Source organism: Orycteropus afer, unplaced genomic scaffold (genome assembly GCF_000298275.1).
Source record: "Orycteropus afer afer isolate SDZICR_OR568_19922 unplaced genomic scaffold, OryAfe1.0 scaffold00044, whole genome shotgun sequence".
Taxonomy (NCBI): Eukaryota; Metazoa; Chordata; class Mammalia; order Tubulidentata; family Orycteropodidae; genus Orycteropus; species Orycteropus afer.
The window spans coordinates 10844645-10872324 of record NW_006921631.1 but is presented as its reverse complement, the minus strand read 5'-3'; the positions used below and the strand labels follow the sequence as shown (position 1 = coordinate 10872324).

Below are 27680 nucleotides of genomic sequence, written 5' to 3'. Positions count from 1 at the left end.
CTTCAATTCACCTCTATATAAATTTGGTATGTTACTTCACTATGTACAAGTACAAGTAATTACTTTATGGACAGATAAAGGTGTAACTTATGCTCTCCAGAGCAAGCACTTTGCTCAGTGAAAATTTAAGAGCAGCATACGTCTGTCCCATATCTCACTCCACGGTTCTGAAGTTCTGACCCACTGGGAGATGACAGCGCAGTCAGGGTGGATGGTGAGTGATCTGCTCTCTCAACTCTCCTCCTGGAGGTGACAGAGAAGACATCTCAGGGCTCGCTTGTGGACAGTAGAACACCCTGCAAAAAAGGTTAGTAAGTCTTAGCTTTCAAATCAAAGAGATCAGCCACAATGTGACAGCCTACCTTTCTGTACCCACCTGGGAAAGCCCCCGCTCTGTTGCCCTTTCCCAAACCATATCCTGGCCTCTGCCTCTGTTCTTTCTCATCTCCACCTTGGGTGCCTCCACTGCTGCCCAAATCTGAAGACAACGCTTTCCGTAGCTCTACCCGCCTTTCTTCCCTACTTGCTCCACCTGTAGAAGTTTGAATCTAAGCAGGTCATTTCTGTCTGCGCTCACCTATATTGGAGCCAGCCGGGCCTGCCAAACCTAACCGTCCTCCGTGAAGAAAGAGTGCCCTCTTGTGGGCATCGTCTAGAGCTGCTTCAGGACCATTCACTCAGGCAAGGCCCAAACCACCCATGTATGGCCCTCCCACCAAGGATCTTAAATAGGCTATTGAGTTTGGTTTGCTTTTCTCCTCCTGTGAAGAAAAATAAATAAATAGCAGCAGGAGGCCAGTTGTAAGGACAGCTCCAACAGTGCCGTGAGAGTCCCCTTACCTTGGGAGTTGTGCCAAAGAATTAACCCAAAGGCAGGTGATGGCAACGAGGTGGATGTGACATCAGCTGCTTTTTAAAGGGCTTGTGACACTTTACTGTCTTTACTGGTCTCTTATATAAAGGAATAGAATTTGTATAAGGAAATGCCTTCTTTAAGAAGTATTTCAAAACAGGTCAAATATCATGATGAGAGATCTCATTGCATGTAGCAAATTCACAACAAATCCACCATCATGGAGCCCTACTCATAGCGACCCTATAGGACCAAGTAGAACTGCCGCATAGGGTCTCCAAGGCTGTAAATCTTTACGGAAGCATACTGCCACATCGTTCCCTTAAGGAGGAGTGGCTGTTGGGTTCAAACCACCAAACTTTCCGTTAGCAGCTGAGCATTTTAACAACTGCACCACTATAGCTGCCTTGAATTTATATATTTCTATTTATAAAGGAGCTCTGGTGGTGTAGTGGTTAAGGCATTTGGCTGCTAACCAAAAGTTGGTGGGTCGAACCCACTAGCTGCTCTGCAGAAGAAAGATGGGGTAGTCCACTTCCGTAAGGATTTACAGCCTTGGATACACAACAGGGAGTTGCTATGAGTCAGAATCAAGTCAGTAGCAGTAAGTTTGTTTTTTTAAATGTGCTGGTTTAAAAACATGTACCTTTTTTTTTTTTGGTCATGGAAGTCTCCAGGCGTGAGCATATTAAAACCCTATATTCACTGACGTAAACATAGATTTGGCCCTTTAAAACCAGTTCCAGGAAAAGCTGTAGGCCCAGGGAGGGAAGCAGGGAGAGGAAGGGAATGGGAGGGCACCCATCAGGGAAGCAAGAACCTGATCATATGTGATGGTTGCTGGATTAGGTAACAGCTCCTCTGGTTGAAATTGGATCTTGGAGGATGAGTGTTAACATCTCTGGTGTCCTGGAGAAAGGTTCATTTGAGTCTTGCATGGTACTGCAGAGATAAAAGGGAGCTTTTAAATAATCATTTTGTCTCTCACTCGCCAGAGTACAAGCTTCAAGCAATAAATAGGTAGCATCAATTCAGCTTAGACATATCACCCTTTTCATTTATTTATTTAATGTTGGTTTTTTTTTTTTTTAACTGACTAGCTGAACAGGTTCAGTGTTGGTGAATCCTAACACCCGTTTTTATAGTGGAATGTTAAAGAGTTCCTCTCTGGGTATATATGCGTGTCTGTGGCTTTGTTTGTCCATTCTTTAACCCCCTTAGATCATACGGGCATAGCTTAAGTCTACAGAACCAGAATATTCTATGTAAAATAGTGAGAGATGAAGGTTTCCTTTAAAGGTTTCAACCTCTCCTTTATAATGTTCCTTTTTTTCTTTTTATGTCCTCACACATCTCTGACTTATTTTTTTATTATTATTATTTTCACATTTTTAAAATTTAACAAGTAATTTATAAAACAGATATCCTCCTTATATATATTGCCTTCCCATTCACCCAAGTTAATATGTGTCATAGTGCCTAAGGCATATGACTGCTAACTAGAAGGCTGGCAGTTCAAACCCATCAGCTACTCCTCAAAGGGAAGTTTGAGCAATCTACTTCCTTAGAGATACCACCTCAGAAACCCAAGGAGGGGTCACTATGAGTTGGGGGCAGTGAATTTGGTTTGTTTTTTTAACCCTCCAGTTAGTGGTTTACCTCTCTTCCCCTTCTACCCCTGCTAACTGTCAAAGAATTATTTCTTTTTGGGGCATACACCTTTTCTTGACTTTTTATAATAGTGGTCTCTTAATATTTATCTTTCTGTGATTGACTAATTTCACTCAGCATAATGTCCTCTAGGCTCATCTATGTAATGAAATGTTTCGCAGATTAATGGTTGTTCTTTCATGTTACATAGTATTGTTTCCATTGTGTGTGTGTACCATAGTTTGTTTAGCCATTCATCCACTGACAGCAGTTAGTTTATTTCCATCTTTTTGCTGTTGGGAATAGTGCCACAATGAATATGGGTGTGTATTTATTTGTTCTAATCATAGCTCTTATTTCTGTAGGATATATACCAGTAGTGGGATTGCTGGATCATATGATATTTCTATTTTTAGCTGTTTAAGGAACTACCATACTTTTTTCCACAGTGGTTGTACTGTTTTATACTCAGTCCCACCAGCAGTGTGTGAAGGTTCCAGTCTCTCCACACCTTCACCAGTATTTGTGGTTTTCTGTTTTTTAACTTTGCTATTAATGCTGGGGTGAGATGATATCTCAGTTTTGATTTGCATCTCTCTAATGGGTGGCGTAGGAGCTCTGGTAGCATAGTGCCTAAGGCACTTGACTGCTAACCAGAAGGCTGGCGGTTCAAACCCACCAGCCACTCCTCGAAAGGAACGTTGGGCAATCTACTTCCGTAGTGATACTGCCTCGGCAACCCAAGGAGGACTTGCTATGAGTCAGGTCCCACTTGACGGCACATAACAACAACAACAACAACAACAACAGGTGGCGTAGTGCCTAAGGCATTTGACTGCTAACCAGAAGACTAGCGGTTCCAACTCATCAGCCAATCTTCAGAAGGAAGATGGGGCAATCCACTTCCATAGAGATAACGCCTCGGAAACCCAAGGAGAGGTTGCTATGAGTTAGAAACAACTCCACAGCAGTGAGTTTGGTTCTTTTTTTTGAATGGCTAATTGGCTAATAATCACCAGCATTTCTTCATGTGCTTGTTTGCCTGAATGTCTTCTTTGGTGAAGTGTCTGTTCATGTCTTCCACCTGCTTTTTAATGACATTATTTGTCGTTTTGTTGTTGTTGAGGTGTTGAAGTTTTCTATCAATTTCAGAGATTAAACCCTTGTCTGATATGTTGTTGCCAAAATCTTTTTCCCAGATTGTGGATGCTCTTTTCATTGTTTTGGTGAAATCTTTTGATGTGCCTATGTGTCTTATTTTGAGGAGGACTGGTTACCTATTTTATTTTCTTGTGTTTATGTGGTTTTATTTATGATTGATAGTGTAGTTATGCCATGTATTAGGGTCTGTATGTTTGCCTCTATTTTTTCTTTGATGATCTTTAGTTTTAGGTTTTACTTTTAGCTCTTTGATCCATCTTGAGTTTGTTTTTATATATGGTGTGAGATATGAGTCCTGTTTCATTTTGCTGCAGATATATATCCAGTTCTGCCAGCACCATTTGTTAAAGAGACTATCTCTTCCCTATTTAATGCGTTTCTGCTCTTTGTCAATGGATTTCTGCGCTTTGTCAATGATCAACTGACCACAGGTGGATTGATTTACATCTGGGTTCTCAATTCTGTTCCATTGGTTTATGCATGTCTCATTGTACCACCAGTTCCAGGTGTTTTGACTACCATGGCTGTGTAGTGGGTTTTGAGATCAGGAAGTGTGAGACCTCCTACTTTGTTCTTTTTCTTTATCTGGGGTCTCTTTCCTTTCCATATGAAATTAGTGATTAATTTTTCACCTCTTTAAAGAATGATGGTGGAATATTGATTAAAAAACTCACTGTCTTGGAGTCGATTCAACTCATAGCGACCCCTCCTTGGGTTTCCGAGGTGGGATCACTACAGAAGTAGATTGCCCAACTTTCCTTCCCGGGAGTGGCTGGTGGGTTTGAACTGCCAGCCTTCTGGTTAGCAGTCAAATACCTTAGGCAATACGCCACCAGAGCTCCCAGAATATAGACGGGATTGCATTATATCTGTGGATTTCTTTAGGTAGTTTAAACCACCAGCCTTTTAGATAGTAGCCGAGCATATCACCATTTGTGACACAAGGGCTTCTTATTCTTAATTCAGTTATAACAGCATTCAATGACTTTCTTAAATAAACCTATGCTAGTGGTGATATTTTCTTCAGAGGAGTGTGGAGATTTGAGTAAATAAATTTAAGGAGTAAAATACAGTGTCCAAATCTTCATATTCACAGATCAGTCGACAGTTTCCTCTATCCTTAGCTTAGAAAAGAATTTCATTACGGGGGGGGGGGCACAGAAAATAATTCTGTTGATTCCCCTAACCCTGCACTATCACCGCTATGCTAAATTTACTGCAGCTGAATGTTAAACACTCAGGTGTGAAATAGGAAGACCCTGGGCGCTGAACTGTTGGTGGTATATGTGTAGGTGCAGGCGTCTTTCTTTCCTCTTTCCCAGCTAACACCCTTCCCTTCTTCCTCCCTTCCTTGAGTCCCATTCTTTCCTACCTCGTCAAGGAGCAGGTGGGTCTCCCTTGTGACTTTTATTCTATCCCACAGGTGTGCGTGCGTTTGTGTGTGCGTGCATGGGTGCACGATCTGGTACACCACAGGACTGTCTCAGGTTTCATGAAAGCAACGCTGTAGTTTTCCTCTCAGAACAGGAATCAGGATTTCCTCCTGAACAACTTTCAAGATTGGTTCTTGTCATGCCTGTTAGAAACAGGAGCAGGTGGACACAGCCAGCAGTTATACTGATGATATTATACATGATGGAATGCTCAGAACATCGAGATGTCCCCTCATATTGGACTCATAGCCACCTTCCCTGTCACAACCTGGCGGGGCTGCCTTGTAGGGTTGGGAGACAACTGGAACTGGCAACAGCCCTTGAGGTTCACCAGATGTACTCTGCCCTGAGACAGCTCTCACCTCTCCAAAGATTCTAGTGTTGTGGAGCCATTCACCACTTACACCGGCCAGCGCCTTCCCCCAAATGTCAATACTGGGCTCCTTCTCCTCTGCCTTTAATCACTTCCTTTCTTCCTTGCCCTACCCAAAAATTATTTCTGATTTTTTTCTTTAGCTAAAAATTCTTTTCATGTTTGCTCTCCACAAAGACTTGAATGCCAACAATGAAACTGGATTTAAATGAGTGTTGTTTTTTGTGTGTGTTTTAATGGCAGGTTGTATGATAGTAGTGAAAAAGAGACCATTTAACTCTTGTGCTGTTTACTTGATCCATTTTAGTCCAAATCGCTTCCCCCATAAATGGCTGGGGTGTTTTCATTAAAAAAAAAAAAAACACCGGTATCTCTATGATCTGTGCCTCCAGCGCACCGGCCTCTCTGAATCCTTAAGGAATACCTTGTGAAAGGAGCCTCATCTTGTTTCTGATAGCACAGAGCCCTTGAACATCAACAACGCATTTCAGTTTTTGGAGGTTGAAATCCCTGTTCGAGGACCAGTTTGCCTACCTGCTGTATCAGACCTCTCTAAATTTTCTCCTAGTCCAGGAGAAAGGTTTTTAGATTTCACACTGATTTAACTGGCTCTACTAGGCTTAGGTTATTTTAGAAATGAAAGCATAGGCTGATCAGACATTATAAATAAATTCAATGACTGTCTAAGCCACAAGCTCTCGGAAATCTAAAAATTAAAGACAAAGGCAAAAATGCTTTTTCTTGAACAGAAATTTTACAATTTTTGGATAAAGTTATATTGTATTAAAATTAATTTTGAGGATGAAACAAGTCTCTCCTTCCATTTTCTCACCCTTTCAGTTCTTCAGATGCCATATCCTAAGTAATTTGGAGGTTTGTTTAGCCAAATAGCACAATTGTTTTTGTTGTTTGGATTTATTTTCTCCCTTGGTCTACTATTAATTAACACTCCCCTTTTCTTTGTCTTTTCCTGTAGTTTTGAGTATCCGAGGAGCCCAGGAAGAAGAGCCGACAGACCCCCAGCTGATGCGGCTGGACAACATGCTGTTAGCAGAAGGGGTCGCTGGCCCCGAGAAGGGCGGAGGATCTGCAGCTGCAGCCGCGGCGGCGGCAGCTTCCGGAGGAGCAGGTTCAGACAACTCAGTGGAGCATTCCGATTACAGAGCCAAACTCTCACAGATCAGACAAATCTACCACACAGAGCTGGAGAAATATGAGCAGGTAACCACGGCATGAGGGGCTCTCTGTACTTGGGTCCTTTTGGACAAAGTGGAGGAAATGAAAAATTTGTGGACTTGCATGACAATCTAGAGGAACCAGCCTTTCCCGAGCAATAGCATTTTTGTGTCCAGCATTTCCTGCCTAACCACAGAACCACTCTAAGGACTTGAGTCCAGATGGTCTCTGGTCTCAACTATCTAAAAACTGGGCAAACTGGGGATACCAGACAACCAAATAACCAACCAGTTGCCGTCAAGTCAACCCCCACTGATGAAAAAAGCATTATTATTATTATTATTATTATTACTATTTTCACATTGTAAATGATGATTTCAAGAATAATAGTCAATTTAAGAAATGCTCCAACAGCACTATGAACTCCTTGAATGTTTGCCTGTGGTCTATAGTGTAGGGTCTTGTCAATGTGATCAGTTATTAGCAGGGAGGAAAAAGTTTCTCTCTGGCTCTTGCTTGTTCCTTATTTAGGATTCCTAGTCTTTCAGGGATCCATGGGAAAGACTTGGACTTAAAGTCCCTTGCTTTACCCAGATTGTTCAATTGGGAAGCATACGTGTTCCTCTTTTAACTTAATATATGGTACATACTTCCCTCTACAGAAAGAGTAGAAAGGCTCAGGAGAAACCCACAAGTCAGATGAGCTTGGACTCCAATCCTGGCACTCCATGGACTGGATTGTCTGTGGGACCCATTGTTCTCCATACCCTACACTGAAAATTGGTGGTGTGTGGCAAACAGTAGTAGACTTGGGTCAAAGAGATCACAGTGCCATGAAAACCAAATAAAGGACAAGATAGGTCTTTTGTATTATAAAACCAAAACCCAACCCACTGTCATCAAGTCAGTTCCAACTAATAGCAACCCTATAAGACAGAGTAGAACTGCCCTATAAAGTTCTAAGGCTGTAAATATTTATAGAAACAGATTGCCTCATTTTTCTCCTATGGAACAGGTGGTAGGTCTGAACTACTGGCCTTTTGGTTGACAGCCAAATGCTTTAGCCACCATACCAGCAGAACTCCTTTTATGTTGTAAAGCAGCATATAAATAATAAGAAGGCACTGATATTCAGTGGTAGAATTCTTACCTTCATGTGGGAGACCCATGTTCACTTCCTAGCCAATGCACCTCAACCAGAGCCATGACCCATCTGTCAGTGGAGGCTTCCATGGTGCTGTGATGCTGAACAGGTTTCTGTGGAACTTCCAGAAGAAGAAAGGCCTAGCCATCTGCTTCTCAAAAAAAAAAAAAAATCAGCCATGAAAATTCTATATGGATCACAACAGTCTGACCTTGTTGTACACGGGGTCACCATGAGTTGGGGGCCAATATGATGGCAGCTAACAACAAAATATAAATGTAAAATATTCTTACTGTAGTACCTAAGGCACTTGACTGCTAACCAGAAGGCTGGTGGTTCAAACCCACCAGCCACTCCTCGGAAGGAAGGTTGGGCAATCTACTTCCATAGTGATACTGCCTCGGAAACCCAAGGAGGGGTTGCTATGAGTCGGATCCAACTCGATGGCACATAAAAACAACAAGGAGCCTTGGTGGTAAAGTAGTTATTTAGTTATTGCATTCAGCTGCTAACCAGAAGGTTAGCAGTTTGAACCCACCAGTTGCTCCACAGGAAAAAACATGAGACAATCTTCCATAAAGATTTACAGCCTTGGAAACCCTGTGGGGCAGTTCTACACTGTCCTATATGGTTGCTATGAGTTGGAATCAACTTGATGGCCATGGGTTTGATTTGGTTATTCTTACTATGTAATAGAGCTCCTCTCTAGTAAAGATGCTCCCCCTGAAACACACACACATGAATTTTTATATTAATATCATTTCTTTGGGGAAGTATGAAAATACTACTTTATTAGGAGTCCCGCAATATCGGTATTTCCTTCTCTTTCAGTTAGCTGAAATACAAATATGTATGTTTTCACCATGATTCTGAAGAAGTTCTAAAGTTAACTTCCTTTCATGGAATTGTTAGGTTTCTGAGCTTCTTTCCTCTTCCTTTTTTTGAGACCCATGAAAGAAGAGAGGAGAAAATTTAAAACGTAAAAGACCCTCTGCAGTCTACTCATGACTGCTTAGGTAGAAGGCAAATGCAAACTTAATAGAAAATTTAAATTTTAAAATAGAAATAGACGTTTTAAAATTTAAAGTGCAGAAAGTTCTATTATTGCACTCCATCTACTTTGAAATGGATTTTTACAAAATTCCCTCCTTTATGAAGAAGAGAAAATTGCTATTAAGTGTGAAGTCAAGTGTGGTGAAATTTTAGCCGTCAGATAAGGTGTAGGGTGTGTTCAAGGGGAAGAATTTAAAAGTAAGCTTGTGGTAAGAACCCGTGAGTCCTTCACCTTCCTGTGAAAGAAGTGTTCTTGCCCCAGTGTTGGCTAATGTAGATGTTTCCCCGTATCCCTGGAGATGCTGATCTCAAGTAGTTGACTGATCCATGGCAGTTCCCTCCACCTGGGCCATCATGTTAGCAGTGGAGTCTGCCCTCACCTAATGGGATAGCGTGGGAAAAGAGGTGAGGGCGTTTCCTACAGAGACTCCTGGCTGGCCTCTTGGGTTCTTCCTACTCAGTGTTCTTCCTATTTAACCTTAGCCTTAATCTCTGGCTTAGAAACCTCCTTAGACTTGTCATCCAGACTAATTAATGACAAACTCTATGGGCATAAGGAGAGCCCAGTGTGAGTTCTCCCACTAGACCCATAATAGAATGAACAATAGGCAAGAAGGTGTTGAAAACTGGCTTTATTCTTAGATTGGATTGCCGGCAACGTAGATGAACCAATTGTTTTCTTGATTTACTGAGTGAAGTAAAAGGCTTCTTGATTTAAAATCCCTTGTCACTCTCCCATCCGTACCCAAAATGAGTAGAAAGTCGACAGCAATACTCCATTTCAGTAGCATGTTGCTATTTACCAAACACTTTGCCCACATAATTGCACTTGACCCTCAAGGCAATTTTGTGGTTGGCTACCCAGGACAAGTACTGTCATCATCTCCATTTTGAAGCAGGTGAGGAAATGGAGGTCAGAGAGGTTAAGTGATGTATCTGAGTTCACACATCCAACAGGGAGCTTGCCCTAGAATTCAGTTTTTGACTCTAAGCCCATGGGCTCTAATTGGAATAATGCCTGACTCTACATACAAGGAAGGCATGGAGTTCTGTAGACTGTGAGTTAAACAGCTCATCTTCTCTGTTAGTTCCCTGGACTAGATTGCTGGTTCCTAAGAGAGGCAAGTGATAAAAATATTCTTCAGAAACTTCTCATGGCTACCTACTCTAAGTAATAAAGATGTTGGGAATTGCAAACTCAAAGAAAGCAATTCTCACTACAGAGCAAATTATGTAAGTATAGTAGTATTTATTATTTTTTTGAAACTACAAAACTAATGATTTCCATATATAGAGATACAGATATATGGACATTTGCAGGGTAAGACACTGAATAGACCCTAACACATTGTGGGTGCTTAATAATTTATTAATATTACTAGTTGTATTGTTAATTATAGTAAATAGCAGATTGCAGGCAAATTATGCTATTAACCTTCTAGCTAGTGTGTCTAAGAGATAGATCTTTTTTTCATTTTTCTGTAACAGTTCTGCATGGGAGTGTTTTTAAAATTAGGAAACCTCAGTACAGTAAAATTGTCACTCTCTTTCAGTAATACCTATATGAAATTATAAAATCCATAATTTAATGGTTGATCCCATTGCTTTTGGTTTATTTTCTTTTGCATTTGGTATGGTGGTGGCAGCTAACCCCAAAAGTGGTTTCACAGTAGTTAGAGATCATAGCCCTCCCCACCCTGACCCCTCAAAAAAAAAAAAAAATCCTGCTTGAACCATTGTTTCTTCTTGAGGTTATTACATAAAGAAGGGTTCTAGAGACTTTTCATTAGAAAGAAAATTATTTTATTCATTACATGGCATTGATAAAACGTCTTTTCAGCAGTTCATGTTGATAGCCAAAGTATTTAAGAACTGGCATATTCTATTCAATCAAACCATGATGTCAGAAACCTGAATTTTATTCTAATGCTATTTTTGAAAAAATCACGCTCTTGTAGCTTTTCAGGGTTCAGCTTTTGTAATAGTGCTGTCAGGGTAGTGAAGGGGCTAGAGCTCTAAATCTAAAGTGGAGTGGGCTAGGTAAGTTCACAGCTAAGAAAACCCTATGATCCCTATTACTTTTGTTGATGAGGTTGCCAGCCATATCCCGTCTGAAGAAGTAAAGGAAGAAGGTGGGCTGTAAAGAGTACAAGATGTCTAAGACCTTAATTTCTAAGAGGAATTCTCTTTAGTCTAATGCTTCCAGGAACATTAGACTTGCCAGATACCTGGTAGGTTTCTTTACAGAAATGCTTCAGCCCGACAGAGACAGCTTGAGGGTTAGTGCTAGGAAAAATTACTCTTTATTAATAGTCTGCATCAGGCGTCCCTGCCACAGAAACTTTCCACCTGTGAGGATTCTATTTCATTCAATGGTTGTAGTCTGAAGTATTCATGTTACTGGTGCCTTGTGAACACCTGACCTCATAGGGCAGCATCTGAAGCTGCCTAGGTCAGGGGGCTCAGGAGGAGGCAAGGGTAGTTCAAGTTCTGGAACGGACTGGATCCTTATGTTCTGTCCATTTCAAGTGGACTTGGAACTCTTCTCTGCTCTCCGCTGTGTATTCCTGAACAGCTGTTCAGCAGCTGCTTCGCTCCACCTCAGCAGTGGGTGAAATGACTCCTCTGTCTGTTTATGGCAGAGCAGGAAGGGTCCTGGGATAAAATGCCCTGAATAAACATCAGATATTGTGAGTATTTTTATTCACCGTAATGAAGCACATTATTATTAGCCAAGAACTGTGGCTTCTCAGCTGAGAGCGGGTGTGCTTGACAATATCGCCTCACATCCAGCCCCTCCTCCCTTTGAGTCCCCAAGAAGTGGGGGAGGCTGCAGCCCAGCAGGGCGCTGCTTTTCCCCAGAAAGAGGGTTGGGATGCCTGCTATGTGCCTAACACTCTACGCCCTACCCCGTGGCCTCATAGAATCCTAGCCAACTTGCTGCCAGGTTTCTTTCCCTCCTCTTTGTTGTAGAGGTAGGGGGCTGGAGTTGAGGAGGGAAGAAGCCTGTAATACATATTTTGTGTTTACAGAGCACTTTTCTCCAAGGAGAGCAAAATGCTCTGTGCACCTGATCTCATTTGTCTCCAGCATATGCCTGCAGAGTAGAAAGGAGGTAGTTATTACCACCTTTGATTTACTAAGAAGGAAACTGAGGCTTGGAGAAGCTGACTCAATCGTGATAATGTCATGAATTTTAAAATATCTATATTATGAAAAAGGAACTCTGGTGGCACAGTGGTTAAAGCATTTGGCTGCTAACCAAAAGGTTGATGGTCCAAACCCACCAGCTGCTCTGCAGTAGAAAGATGAAGCAGTCCACTTCTGTAAAGATCTAAGCCTTGGAATATGTATGGGGCAGTTCTACTCTGTCCTATAGGGTCACTATTAGTCAGAATTGACTGAATGACAGTGGTGGGTATATTATGAAGAGGTAATAATGATAAATGTTTTCATGGCCATGCACATGTATAGTCATGCATTTAACCCTAACCACAACACTATGAGATGGGTACTGTCATGTCATGAGGAAAAGAAGGCACAGAGATGGTAAGTAACCATCTCCCCAGAGGTCCCACTGCAAAATAAATCCTCAAGGCAGGATCTGAACCCAAGCAGTCTCTGCTCTTAACCAGCTCACTTGCTATTTTCTTGGGAGTGACTTACTGGATCCTCTTGTCACTGCCTGGGAACATGGTTACTAGTGGCCTTTGCTAAAGGACTGTTGTCGTTGTTGGGTGCTGTGGTGTTGATTCTGACTCATAGTGACCCATGTGACAGAGTAGTACTGCCCCATTGGGTTTTCTGGGCTGTAATCCTTATGGGAAGACATCATCAAATCTTTTTCCCATGGAGCCACAGGTGGGTTTGAACCACCAACCTTGTAGCTAGAAGCCAAGTGCATAACCATTGTGCCATCAGGGTTCCTTTGCTAAAGGATAAAGAATAATTCAAACTATTCTCAGAAGAATAAGTGTGAGGCATTAGTAGTTCATTGGTATAATTCTTCCCATCCATGTGGGAGACTCAGATTTGATTCTCAGCCAGTGCACCTCAAGTGCAGTTTCCACTGATAGGTTTCATTGGAGCTTCCAGACTCGAATAGACCAGGAAGAAAGGCCTGGTGCAAAATGAAAATACTCACAATACCTGATGATTATTCAGTGCATTCTGAAAATCAGCCACTGAAACCCTATGGATTCCAGTGATCCCAGCCACAACAGATCACAGGGATGGTGTAGGACCAGGCAGTGTTGTGTTCTGTTGCACACCGGGTTACCATGAGTCAGGAGCTGGATGAATGGCAGCTAACAACAGATGAATAAAGAGTAGTGACGGGATCTGCCCAGTGCTCATGGAAGCAGGTTCAAAAGCCATTCCTCTCAACCTTAGTACAGATACTACTTGTGTACCTTTAACTGAGCAGTCTCAAAGAATTTCTTAAGAGAAACAAACAGTAGATGTGTGTTACTGTTATTGTTACTGTGTTATTGACAAATCTGTAAAAACAATGACAATGCATTGTTTCCAATTTAAATCAGAATCCTTAGAATCCTTGGCTCTTCAAACCTCAAAGCATCATCTTGCCTTTTTCCGTCACAAATCTAATACAGTTTTACAACATTGTTGCAAGTTTATCTGTGAGTACATACTTCATTGAATGTCCCACCAAGGAAATCCTGGCTCTGGGAAAGGAAAGAAGCCTCTGGGCTGGAATATGAAGTGTTCAAGTCTTGACTCTGTGGCTTCTGATTTGCTGTGTGCCTTTGGGAAAGTCCTTCCATCTCTCTGGCCACAGTTTTGCCGACTGAAAAATAAGAAGGTGGGACACTTGATCTCCAATTTCACTTCTCATGTGGAAGGCATGTTGATTTATAATCTCAGAATTTCCATGAATGCACTAAATAATGTTTTGATGCTGTTTCTATAAGGTCCCTGGGGATGGATTTCCTTTATGTTGCAGACACAGTGGCTTTTCAGGAAGCTGGCATCAGAGGAAGTTCTTATATTAAAGCTAGAAGTAGAAATTGATTCATGAGGAATCTCTTAGACGAGTTACCAAGGCTTTTAATTCCATGATTCCACTTGAACACTTTTGGCTATTCATTCCAAAACTGAGTATTTGAAAGCTCTCCTCCATCAAGATAATGGACAATGCAGAACACTAATTCTATATTTGACCCCAAACTTTCTTTGGCTGTTGACATTGAAGACCAGTTGCCATTGAGTTGATTCTTACTCATGGCGACCCCATGGTATCAGAGTCACACTCCATAGGCTTTTCAGTGGCTGATTTTTCAGAACTAGATTGCCAGGCCTTTCTTCCATGGTGCCTCTGGGTGGACTCGAGCCTCCAGTCTGTCAGTTAGCAGCTAAGCATGTTAGCTGTTTGCACCACCCAGGGATAAGGGTGGCGCAATGGATTTTATACCAGGATTCATGTTCTTGCCTTTCACTCAGTAAAATCATAGAAAAGAAATAATTAAGAAAAAGATATGATTAAGAATTTCCTTTTCCCTTAAAGAATTCTACATCAGGCCAAAACTTAGATACACAGGCACGGAAAGGGATTTTCAGGCAGTCATTTATTCTATCCTTCTAATTTTACAAAATTCCACCAAGTATTCTGGTTTTCATTTTTGCAAAAGTCCCTAGCGTTCATGAGCATGGACACACAGACACACACACACACAGCCTTATTTCACAGACCTGGTAATATGCAGAGGCTCAGACTCCCAACATCTCCTGGTGTTTATTGTCCTGCCATTCCAGGCATGCAATGAGTTCACCACCCATGTGATGAATCTCCTGCGAGAGCAAAGCCGGACCAGGCCCATCTCCCCAAAGGAGATCGAGCGGATGGTCAGTATCATCCACCGCAAGTTCAGCTCCATCCAGATGCAACTCAAGCAGAGCACGTGTGAGGCTGTCATGATCCTGCGTTCCCGGTTCCTGGATGCACGGTGAGTCATGATGGTCTGCCCTGCCCTGCCCTGGAGAGACCCACTCACTGGGCTTGACTGGGCTTGGGATCTTTAGGCTGGTCCTCAGTCAAGCCATTAGTTAATCCTGTTAAATCTAAGCCCAATGAAAGCCTATGGAAGGTTCTTAGATTGGGTCAAAGAGGGCTGCAAGACAAGATGGGCCTTTGGTTTCATATAGCATCAGGAAAGTGAGTGATTCCTGATTGGACAGGATGATCTTTATTGCAACTCTTCTCACTCTGGATGAGCAGCAAAGACAGCATGGCTACAGTGAAGGAAATAGCAGGATTAAAGCACTAGGCACCTCCTTTATCAGTGCATCTTGTAACTATGGGCCCTTAGCTGTCTTACTTGAATACGTAGTGACACTTTCTCCAAAAAACACTGTTCAGTGTTGGACAGGTCAGATCTTTTCCATTCTATATATAGGCAGAAAGTGTTCTCAGTTCAGTTTGACAAATATTTATAAATAGATTACCATGTGTCAGACTCTGGGCTAAGTTTTAGGAGTGCTAACATGAATGAGACATGGTGCATTGAAGTATCTGGGGGCTTGTCTGATATAGGCCACATTTTCCATTCAGGGTTGGGTTGATCTTTTCTATCTGGCATTGCTGCTCATGACATGACTTGTACGTTCAAAGCATTCATTTGAAGAAATCATGGGTAGAAAAGTCTTTTAAACAAACAAACAAACAAGAAAAGCTGAGATTAGAAAGTAAACAGTTCTTGGTTACCCTGCTCTATCTAGCCCAGTGGATTTAGGCAAATCCCTTTGATTCCTTTGTTCTATTTTTCAGCCTGTACCACAGTAATAGTCATATCTTTTATCTCCTCCAGAAAAGTTTATTGATAATTGATCTAGCAAATATCTTTTGGGAGCATGGTTATCTTTTGTGATCTACAGTTCACTATAAATTAGTTTTTAAAGATTTTTAAATGCAGGTGTCATAATTCATTATATCAACTCCTAAAAATAATCCCAATTCAAGATTTTTATTCTCAGAATGTTAGCTGTATCAGGGGTTAGTATACCATGTCCAGACCCATGATTTTGTCTTTTTTTCAATTGCACAGAATGATTGGCTGATCTGCTTGAATTGTTTCACCTCTGAAATCATGGACTGGCATTCAGTTCTCTTACCCTTGTTTTTCTCTCTCTTTGCAAATATGGCCTTCATAGTCTGTAGACTGCTTTAAAACTCCCTGGCATCTTCTCCTAAAGTCCCTTTCATGCTGTGTGTTTGGGTCATATGGAATATGAACTAAGAATGCCAGCTAGTGAAATACATCTCTGGGCCAGTAGAATTCCTTATAATAGGTCAAACAAAAATAAGAATAAAGATAGCTTTTCCCACTGTGAGTCAGAATCAACTCAAGCCAGAGAATTTCCCAAGCGGGGATAGTGATGGACTAGGGGAAGGCAGAGTCACCCCCTGTGCCTCTCCCTTGCCTCACGGCCTGATGCCAGCCGGGCTGCTTCAATGCAGGCCATTCCATACGATGCCAAGCCCAAGTGACTGGTGGCCTCTGTCTGGGGCCTCCCCTGTGCCGCAGCCGCCACCACTCTGCATGTGTTTCTTACATCCCCATGGCAACTCTCCTAGTTAAAATGCTGGAGTTGGTATTTATGTTGGCAGATCCTGAAAAAAAGAAAAGTTGGGCCCAGACTGCTTTCTTTTCGAGAAAGAAATAGGGGAGGAGGGAGGAGCAGAATCATTGTCTGGTCAGATTTCTTCTCGCAGTAACTCTGCTGTGCCTAGTTGAAGGTCAGATTCTAAAAGACACAAAACAAGCCAAGCTTTGTACACATTTCCTTTCGTTTCCACCAGCCATTGCCTAGATTGTTCCCATTGGCACCAGAAGGACAGTCACTTTTAGACAAGGTCTCTTTCCTGCTTTGGTTGCCACCTTTGAATCATTGCCTCTCAGCCAAGATTCAAAACTAAAACAACTAAGCTATTGTCATTCTTTCTGTTATTTTAGTTTGGGGAATATTTAGTACTACTGAAAGACCATAACCCCAAGTGTCAGCCCAAAGCTGAGCAAATGGCTTTCCCAGCTCACAAATAAATGTTTGTCCAGACCTCCTGATTTGTGGCTTTTATGTCATTGTCTCCAGAGCCACGAGCTATAATTGGGAGAGCTAGCTAAACAAACCTTGGTAAGAAAGATATACTTACTGTTGATATTCACGGTCTGCTCTAAACCATGCATCTGATAAACGTCGCTTCTTCAAAAATTCATGGAAGACAAATGAAATCTAAGGGGGATTTTATTTAGTACCAGAATTAGTTTTTGTAATGTAATGTGTATATCTCGGAAGGAAGGTTGGGCAATCCTACTTCCGTAGTGATACTGCCTCGGAAACCCAAGGAGGGGTTGCTATGAGTCGGGGCCGACTTGACGGCACATAACAACAACAACAACAATGTGTATATAGAATTGTTGATTGCTGTATAATAGACTACCACAAATGAGCAGCTTACAACAACACAAAGGTATTATCTCACAGTTTCTATGGGTCCAGAGTCTGGGCTCTGTATGACTGGTCCATGGCTCTAGTCTCACAAGGCAGAGATCAAGGTTTTGGCTGAGGCTGTGATTGCAACTGAGGCTCAGGTTCCCTTCCAACCCTAATCAAGTTGTTGGCAGAATTCAGTTCCTTGTTTTGTGGGTATAGGAATGAGGTTCTCAGTGTCTAGAGGCTGCCCTTCCCCTTAGGCAGTTTACAGTGTGACTTTTGGCTTTCTCCCTGGAGGTTCATGAGAGAATCTCTTGATATGAAGGCTTTAATCTAATCTCCCTTTTGATTAACATAAAGCCAGCTGATCAGTTACCTGATCACAGGAGTGATATCATATTTACAGGTCCTGCCCACACTCAAAGGAGACAGCAGATCATACAGGACTTGTACATCAGAAGGTGACACTCTTACAGGCCATCAAGCACTTGGCCCAGCTTTGTCCCAATCAAAGCTTTTTGTTGCTTACGTTGATTTAACTGTGCCTGAAAAGTTTTACTTTAAAAAATCCCATTCATTCATTCAACATTTATCATCTCCTGTTATGAAATAAGCATTTTGCTGTAAAACTTTGTAAGTGTATTGCTGACACTATAAATATATTTTTCTTAATTGAAAGAGAGAGCAATAGTTTATTAAGACTTTAAATGATGTTCAGAAAGAACCGTTCCCTGGAGAAGGATATCATGCTTGGTAAAGTAGAGGGTCAGCAAAAAAGGGGAAGACTCCCAAGGAGATGGATTGACACAGTGGCTGCAACGATGGGCTCAGGTGTAGCAAGGATTATGAGGCTGGCACAGGACCGGGCAGTGTTTTGTTCTGTTCTACATAGGGTCACTATGAGTTGGAACCAGCTCTATGGCACCTAACAATAACAAATGATTTTCAAGGAATAATTTCAACTCATTTTCCTCTAATGTTTTCCTGGAGATAGTAATAAGAACATAAACAGATGATTAGAAGCACACCTCTTCACTGGGCCCTGAGAGAGGGGATCACGTAAAATGAATTAGCAAAGATAAAGACAGAAAGCAAGAAGAAGGGACATCCTGGGATGTTAGGTCTCATCAGATTGGCATGAATTCAGATTTACTTATTTATGCAGCTGAGCTGTTACTATCTGCCAGATCTTCACTTTACCACTGGAATAACAAAAATGAAAGAAAAAAAATGTATGTGTGTGTATAAAAGATATAATGTGGGTCCTATATTTTATGAGCTCATCATATTCGGGGGGAACGTCAGTGCTGTCAAGCTGATTAGGCCTCATAGCAACCCTATAGGACAGAGTTGAACTGCCCCATCAGGTTTCCAAGGCTGTAAATTGTGTCCCACATCTTTCTCCCATGGAGCGGCTGCTGGGTTGGAGTGGCTGGGGACTCAAGCCACTCAACTTTTGGTTAGCAGGCAAGCACTGTAACCACTATGCCACCGAATCTCCTTCTCATCATCTTAGCTGGGACAAAACAGACACTGTTACAATTAAACATAAAACTGTGGGCTGTCCAGAAGAACTGGTTGGTATCTGGCTACCACTACCAGCCATTCTAATCAGGGCCACAGTAGATGGACCCTGATAGAATGGGAGAAAAATATGGAACAGAATCTAAAATTCTGAAGGAGAAAAAACAGGCCTATAGGACTGATTGAGAGTGGAGAACGCCAAGACTATTACCCTGAAATACTCTTCAAACCTTATGTCAGGAGTAGCGACTGGAATCTTAAAAGCTAGCAAGCTGCCATCTAGAGGCAACAATGGGTCTCTCCTAGTCCAGAGCAAAGAAGAAATGAAGAAAACCAAAATTCAGGGAAACAACTAGTCCTAGCAACTGGTACACCATCCGATCTGCAGCCTATACAACTGTGAGACCAGAAGAACTAGATGGTGCCCGGCTACTGCTGTCATCCACTTGGAAGGGGATCTATCTATGTAGGAGATCCTTGATAGAGAGGGAGAACAATGTAGAACAAAACTCAAAATCATTTGGAGGGGAAAAAAAAGGGGCGTGACCAGGTTTGCTGGTCCAATAGAGCCTGGTGGAACCACTGAGGCTATGGCCCCTAGCTGCCCTTCAGGTCTGGAGTTGAACCCACACCTGTGGTTTCCAGCCAAACAAAATACAGGCATATGAGTTAAACATTTACCTCAAGTAGATACACTCCTTGGAGAGAACAGTCATGGGAGAAAGAAGGGCTGCATATGCACAGGGAGACAGCTTAGGGGGCAGGAGTGTATGGAGGGATGCACACTGGGAAGAGGTAACTATGGGGAGGAAGTGGGAGGGGAGCTGTTGCATTGTGGTAAACTGTGGTCAATGACATGAAACAAAGTATATGTGAACTGCTGTATGGAAAGTGAATTTGCTCTGTAAATCTTCACCCAAATCACAAAAAAAAAAAAAAAAAAACCAACCTTGTGCCAGAATTAATCCCTGTGAGCACCTTATAGCTAAATAACAAATTGGCTTAAAAAGTAATGAATATCACCCATGAGTATGGTGCTCCTTTGAAAAATCACCTGTAGGAGACCAAACAGTTAACAACTACTTTAAAACAAAGATGAGAATGTAAAGGTAGGGAAACTAGATTAATGGAAAGGGAACAACCAGAATAGAAATCATGAGACCGTTCCCACAGTGTGAAGAATGTAGCCATTGTCACTGAAGAACTTGTGTGGAAATTGTTCAATGGAAACTTAAACTACTATGTAAAATCTTCATTAAAACCACAGCAAAATATTATTTAAAAAAAAGAAAACAGCATATTGCACATGAAGTACATCTGCCAAGCAGTATGCATGCTCAGAGAAATGGTCTAGGACCTCCATCTAAAGCAGGCAGAGACCTGGGAGAGGGCAGAACAATCTGAATCTCAGAAGAACATGGTATTTTGCTAAAGAGAAGGAATAACATGAACAAAGTGAAACAACGTAATTTAGCTTCCAGGGTCATTACTTACTTGAAGGCTTACTATGTGTTAGGCATTAGGATTTTGAATATGAAGGAGACACAGTTTCTACCTTTGAAGAATAAACTGTTTAGTGAGAGCTTTAAACTAGGGCTTCAAATCCATTCAAACTGGCTCAGTCATGGCCAACACAACAGCATTGGAACAGACTGAAATTTGTGAAGTGTGGGTATACCAGAATGATAGCCAGAATGGAAAAAATTATGGGTCAAAGCCCTGAAATGGGAGACTCAGAAGAAGCATGAGTCCTACCAAGAGCCTGACATAGGAGATTAGATTATTGCCAGTACTGTTGAGAACAATACACATCCACAGCAATGCAATCAGCCACCATATCTTTGAACTGGTCATAACTTTTTCCCCAATTCTGCCAGTCAAGAGATTTGGTTGCTGTGCAATGCACACTCTCGACCCTTGTTTTCTAGGAAGGAGATTAAGTTTCTGGCAGGGTGTTGACCCTTTACTTTTCCGATTCCAGTTATCATCCTGGTATACATATTTTACAAATTCAGATCTATTCCAGTTTTGCTTTGTCAGCCATGACTGAACCGGGAAGAACTAGTTTGAAGCCCTGATTTAAACATGTGGCAAATGCTGTGGGGGAGAAACAGGCACAGGAGCATGAAAGCCACGGATGTCTTTGGGGAATTGAGAAGCATATGATAATGACTAGACGAAATTATGTAGAGCATGTGTAGAATTGGGGAGAAATGAGGCACTAGGGATAGAATGGATCCACTGAAAAACCTTAAGTGCTCCAATGAAGATTTTGACTTCTCCCATTAAGTGGCAGCAACACTCAGCTGTTTAAGGAGGAAGTACAGTAATTTATGGTTTGAAATCTCAAATATGCTTCCTGGATTCAAATTCTATAACTACAATTCTAACTACCCTTGGAACCTGGGGTCAGTGGCTTATCCTTCCTACAACTCAGTTTTCCTCTCTGTGAAACAGGGGTAATCCTATAAGTAGAATTGAATCAAATAATATGAAAAAAACAGCATAGTGCCTGGCACATGGTTTTCACATAGTAATTTAGCTCTATTAATAACTATTAGTAGGAGCTCTGGTGGTGTAGCACCTAAGGCATTTGACTGTTAACCAGAAAGCTGGCAGTTCAAACCCACCAGCCACTCCTCAGAAGGAAGATTGGGCAATTTACTTCCATAGAGATACCACCTCAGAAGCCCAAGGAAGGGTCACTATGAGTCAGATCCGACTCGATGGCAGTGAGTTATTTATTTTTTTAAAAGTAATAACTATTAGTATTTGCAATTATATACTCTGGTAATTCTCTTGAAGATGAGCTGAATGGGAGAAGAAACTAGTCTGGGACCATTGTTGCAGCCTGTGATCCTCAAACTGGGGATGCACAATATAAGTATGAAACACTGTCCCTACTTTATTCAGATATTCAAGGAAAAAGTCTCTTTTAAGATAAATATTGGGTGTATTACAGAATAGTCGAAAGCAGAAGGTTTACAGTTCATGCTTCTGATGGTGTTCCCAGGGGCTTGAGTTTGTTCTCTCCTTCCAGTAGGGTTGCTCAGGCAATATTTCTGGGAAACATCAGTCTATAGTTGAGCTCTAGGATGGTAGCCACTGACCACATGTGATTCATGGTTACTGTATTGGATAGCATAGATTTAGAACACTTCTATCATTACAGAAAGTGCTATTGGACAGTGCTAGCATAGACCACAGGAGCTCTGGTGGTGTAGTACCTAAAGCATTTGACTGCTAACCAGAGAGCTGGCAGTTCAAACTCCCCAGCCACTTCTTGGAAGGAAGACTGGGCAGTCTACTTTTATAGTGATACCACCTCAGAAACCCAAGGAGGGGTTGCTATGAGGTGGAAACAACTCGACAGCAATGAGTTTGGTGTTTTGAAAGCTTAGACCACAATATGAATGGTAGTGGCTCATCTAAACCCATTTCAAGTATGGTGGTGGCGATAAAGATGGAACAAAAGGGTTAGATTGGAAAGAATAGAACTGGCAAGACTCGTTTTGGGGCCAGCCAGCTGGAAAAAAAAGAGTAGGAGCCATCAAGAATCACTCCTAGGTTCAGACACATGCTAAGTACCAAACTATTTGAATGAATGAATGAAAAAGGCAAGTTAATACATACTATGAACTGTGTCTATGATGATGTGACTATATAACATAGGTAACAAAGAAGATGAAGGTGTTTTGGGTGAAAGGTGCCACTACTTTTGGAGTCACAGTGTGTTTGAAGGTGACTGGGTATCCAGTAGAAAATGGGGCCCTGGTTTTTAGGAGAGGCATTAGGGCAGGCAACAGTGTATTTGGAGTTAGCAGTATATGTCCATATGCCTATGCTTTTCACTGTCAGGAATCTTTCTTAAGAAATTTTCCATGTAATTCAAAAAGGTTTTATCTCCTGTCACCAAACATTATATTATTTATCCAGTCATAATTAATCATTTCACATTTCTTATATTAAAGACCTAGATGTCTGACCATCAGAGTTTCTGATTGGCCTGCGATCACAGACGTTAGTGCACTGAGCTGATAATATGTCAAGCAAAGCAAAGAAACCAGGTGTCTTAGTTAGCTTGAGCAGTCTCATCATCAGAAACGTGTTATTTCCACTAAGCTTATGGAAATTCTGAAAGATCTTGATACTAGGATTTCAGAGGCCCTAGGGCGGGGCAGTCACTGAAAGAGGTGATAAGTGAGTCCATCAGAATAGATGAGACCACCCAGGGAAGATTGCACAGCAAACCAAGAAGAGGGCCGGGAACAGCTGTCTGCACCATCCCCATACCACCAGCTCATTCCAGAGAGGTTTTCCTATGAGCTCAACTGGAAGAGTCCCAAAAACTACACAGTCATGCTAATGCAAACAACTGAATGAATGATCAGAGGCTCTCCCAATTAGACCTGGTTCCCTAGTCCTAAAACAACAGGCAAAAAAGCAGCAGCTAAAGTTTATTTATATAAAGACTAACCCGGTCAACAACTTAGCCACTTGGCCATCTTCCTCACATTCCCATCATGAAAGAGCGTTAAGCACACGCCTACTTTTTTAGTTGGGATTTTTAATCCTATCTGTCTAGTTTCTGATGCTGGGTGACCCAGAAACTCAGCATGATTTGGGAAGGTGACTAGGGCTTGGCATAATTTGGACAGATGTGGTTAATACCTGTGGACAGATGGTGTTCATCTGGTAAAATCAGGCACTTTATTGTGCTAATTAATCCAAGTGGGACCCTGAAAATACAGTATTAGCTGAATTTCCTGCCTAACAACGTGATCAATGCTTTCTGATGGTTAAATTGGAAGAGTCTATGTCCTGGCATAACCAGGGATGTTCTGGGAATTTTTCACATCCATATAGAAGTGCTTTTGATAAAAGCAAGAATGGCAAAAGTGCTAATTGATCTAATTTGAAGATGGTAGGCCACGATTTCATGGAGGGACCACCAATGTCTGCAATAAGCCTGGAACCAGTATGCAACTATCCCAGCTATCTACAGGCCTTAGCTGTGAGGAGACAATAAAGGGATTCTCACTTCAAATTAGTTCAATTAGCACTTATTTTTTTTTTAAAGGAAGAAAAATGCTTTTATTTAAAAAATGAGTTTCTTCCTTTTTATCAACATGTATAATCAAAAGATATCTGTGAGCTTTTGTTTTACCATTTAGCAGCTATTCTTGCTTAAGAAGTGCCATTTCATTCCTTGTGAGGGTGGTCAGACAGTCAAGGGGTTAATTTCAGTCAGCTCCCTGACCTCTTACCCAAATGCCTTTTTAAAATGTTGCCTGCATTTAAATGGGAGAGGAATAGGGAGAAAATGATCATTTATTTTTAACTTAGGGCCACAGAGTCTCTGTGTAATTGCCAGGAAGGAATTTGTATAGAAGAAAAAGCCTGGGTTTTATAGTCAGGCCGACCTGAATTTAATAACTTGGCTCTATAACATATCAGCTGAGTGGCTTTTGAACTCATTTCTCCATTGATAAATAAGAATAATCATATGTACCTCACTAGTTGTGAAAACTGAGTAACTTGAATTGATTGCCATAAGGAGTAAGGCCCAATGCCTGCTGGTAGTAAGAAAAGCTGTCATTGCTTTGTCCTAGCACTTGCCACAGACCAGGCTTCATTGCACCCTATTCCAACCCTGTGAGGTCAGAATGACTCACTTCATTTTAGATAGAGAAGCTGAAGCTGAGAAAGGTACCCAAAGTCACCCAGCTGGTATTCGGTGATCCAGGATTCAAAACCAAAATTGCATGAATATGGAAATGCCATGCCCCTCACCACAGTGTACATGGCTGCATAGCCTTCTGTTTGGTACCTGGACAGTACACAATGAAGTACTTAGCAAATGCTTATAACAATAGTTTTGCCATCTAGCCCCATTGTGAGATCTCCCCTAATTCTCCTTTTGCATGAAAGCTTGTCTTTTTCCCAGAGCCGATCCTCTTCTTTCCCTTTTTACATTTATTTGGTACAATTCTTTGATTGTCATTGTTTCCATTCTCTTTTCAAGGCGGAAGAGGCGGAATTTCAACAAGCAAGCTACAGAAATCCTGAATGAATATTTCTATTCCCATCTCAGCAACCCTTACCCCAGTGAGGAAGCCAAAGAGGAGTTAGCCAAGAAGTGTGGCATCACAGTCTCCCAGGTAAGGGCCCCTCAACAGGTACAGCCTGTAGCCTGATCAGGGAGGAGCCTCATGGTAGGGTCTTGAAGGTCTTGCTTTACTGAATATAAATGCCTTACAAGGTCCATCAGCTAAAGGCTTAAAATAGCAAGGTAAGCACATGATATGTATATGTGAATTTCCAGGTAAGTATGTGGAAGAACTTGAGAGGGACCAACAAGTGAAGAGGAAGAATACGTAGAGTGTCGAAACAGGGATAGGGTCCTTCCCACTGAGGAAACGGGTGAAGTTTCTCAGATATTCAGAAAGCTGTCTGTATCTCTCATGCTGTTTTCTCAAACATAGTCAATTCCTCAGCTCATTTTTTTTCCCCCAACCCAGGGACTTTAAAAGTCAGTGAATGGGTCTGGTGGTTATATAGCCTTTTAAATGAAAGGACCTTAAGTGTCTTCTCTTGATGTGCTGACTCTATAACTGATGGAGTGTAGGAATTTTCACATGTCACTATGATTACACTGGGATGATTGCTCAAAATGTCACTGAGTACCCCCAAAGAGCAGTAACAGTAACAGGTTCCTGTTGACTTGGAAAGGTACATGATATAAGATTTTTATAGACCTGAAGTCTTCAACATTAATGTGAAGTACCAAGTTAGACAATATTTATGTTTGTACATTTTGTCCACCCAAAGGATCCATCCAAACTTCCTATTCAGTCTGAATTTCAACTACTACCATTGAGTTTCTATTTGAAATCCATCAGAAAAAGGTCTGAGAATTATGTCACATGCAGGAACACCAAAACCAAATGTACTGGTATTCTCATATAAGTAGTGTGGGGAGGGGGGATGCAAAGCCTATTCTTGTGAGAAGCTTCACCTAATGTTTTCATATGTAATAGATGCCATTTTGTATAAGTTGGGCATCTGTATTTCCTTGAATTGAATCTTGGCTCTTGTTAGCAGCACCACAGGGTGCTGATCCCATCAACTTTTGTTTAGCTAAGCAGAATTAGGTCTAGTTGGAACATAGGACAAAGGGTATTTACAGTTGTCTGGGTTCTCTAGTGCTCCTATAACAGAAATATCACAAGTGGATGGCTTTAACAAACAGGAATTTATTCTCTTACAGTTTAGGAAGCTAGAAGTCCAAGTTCACAGTGCCAGCTCTAGGAGCTGGGTAGAGGCCCCTTGACCTTGGGCTTCAGGTCTGCCTCTTGTTCCAGGCCCGCTGGAACAAGCTAAAGGCATCTTCTGACTCACACAGCTGCTAGGTGCTGAGGCTGACAAACCCCAAATTGACAGGTAAAATGGCACAGTCCCAAGATCAGCACACAACACAGCAGGCCACTGGTTATACAAATGTGCCAAAAAGCTTGAGCCCTTCCTCAAAGCTTCCCTGTATATACTGGAATAGGCCACACCCTGAAGGCAACTAATTAGCTGCTCATAGCAGATCCTACCATGAAGTTGATTACACCACATCCAGTCTCCTCATGGGGAATAACTGCATCCAGCTGCCAAGCTACTCAAAGTCATGGCCAAGCCAAAATGACCCACAACCTTAACTACAGCAACAATGAAGGGATTGTCATGGCCTCCTCAGCAGATTTTGCAGCAACCTTGGAAACATCTTTTCATATAAGGCAAAGTAAATCGACTTCTTTTTAGCTCAGCACTTCTTTAGGTGTTTTGACCTAGCTGAAGGTCATATTCAGTCTTGACAACCCAGGGAAAGGAGAATTTAAGTGGTCAAAGTCAAGTGGCCCAGTTTTGCCAAGGGCTCTCATGACCATTCTTGTACAAATCTAGACCCTATGTCCACACACACACACAAACACACACACAAGGGATTGTAATTTTTTATATTTGCTGCAAGTTCCAGGAATATTTCCAGGTATGTGAATCAAACATCATTACTCACAAATCATTGAATTTCAATCATGGGATCTTCTGCCTCCAAAGTAGAATTGAATCCCTGTGTTGCCTGATTTCTAAATCCCTATTGAAGTTAACTATAAAGAAACAAATCTGTATTATATTTAGGTAAGAGGTTGAATCCTGGCCTGGTCCCACAACCTTTCCTTCCTTTCTCATGGAAACTTAATGTGTAAATATTCTGTCCATTGAAATGATTATTGACTTACTGTGTTACAGTTTCCCTTTCCTCCAAGTACATGTAGCCCAAGGTCATGCCATTCTTTCCTCCACATCAGTCCCTCCCAACAGCAACTAAGTTGTTCTACTGCTATCGGAAAGGTTCCAAAGGGAGACAATAAGATACGGTACCACAGAAATTTGGCAAGAACTTGCTTTTGCCAAGAGTCAGCTATGAGATTTTTGGGAACTCACTCTTTTTGTGTCTTGGTTGCCCCAATTGCCAATCATGGTTTGTTTGACCACATGATATATGAAATCTCCCCGTAGTTCCCGAATCAAGTGGATGGCTTATGAGCTCTGCTTTTCTTGCCCTTTTTTGTTAATTATCACCCCTCCTTGGCTTCTTTGACACTATTCTTTTCCGTTGCCAATCCAACTTATAATGACTCTATAGGACTGAGAAGAACTGCTCCATAGGGTTCCCAAAGTTACAGTCTTTATGGACACAGACTGCCACATCTTTCTGCAGTAGAGCAACTGGTGTGTTCGATCTGTAGCCGAACACTTAACTACTGCTTCATTAGGGCTGGAAGTTGTCAAAAAGGAAATGGAACGCATAAAGATTGA

The 27680-nt window shown here is 41.7% G+C and overlaps 1 protein-coding gene across 1 annotated transcript in view; it reads left to right on the top strand.

Annotated features, from left to right (window-relative positions):
- The window catches only part of PBX1 (PBX homeobox 1), a 347184-nt gene that overhangs the window by 272469 nt on the left and 47035 nt on the right, over window positions 1-27680 (top strand). The window contains exons 3-5 of the mRNA XM_007937749.2: window positions 6447-6691; window positions 14616-14806; window positions 24841-24976. Of these exons, the coding sequence (XP_007935940.1) occupies window positions 6447-6691; window positions 14616-14806; window positions 24841-24976 (572 nt within the window). The remainder of the gene's footprint in view (window positions 1-6446; window positions 6692-14615; window positions 14807-24840; window positions 24977-27680) is intronic.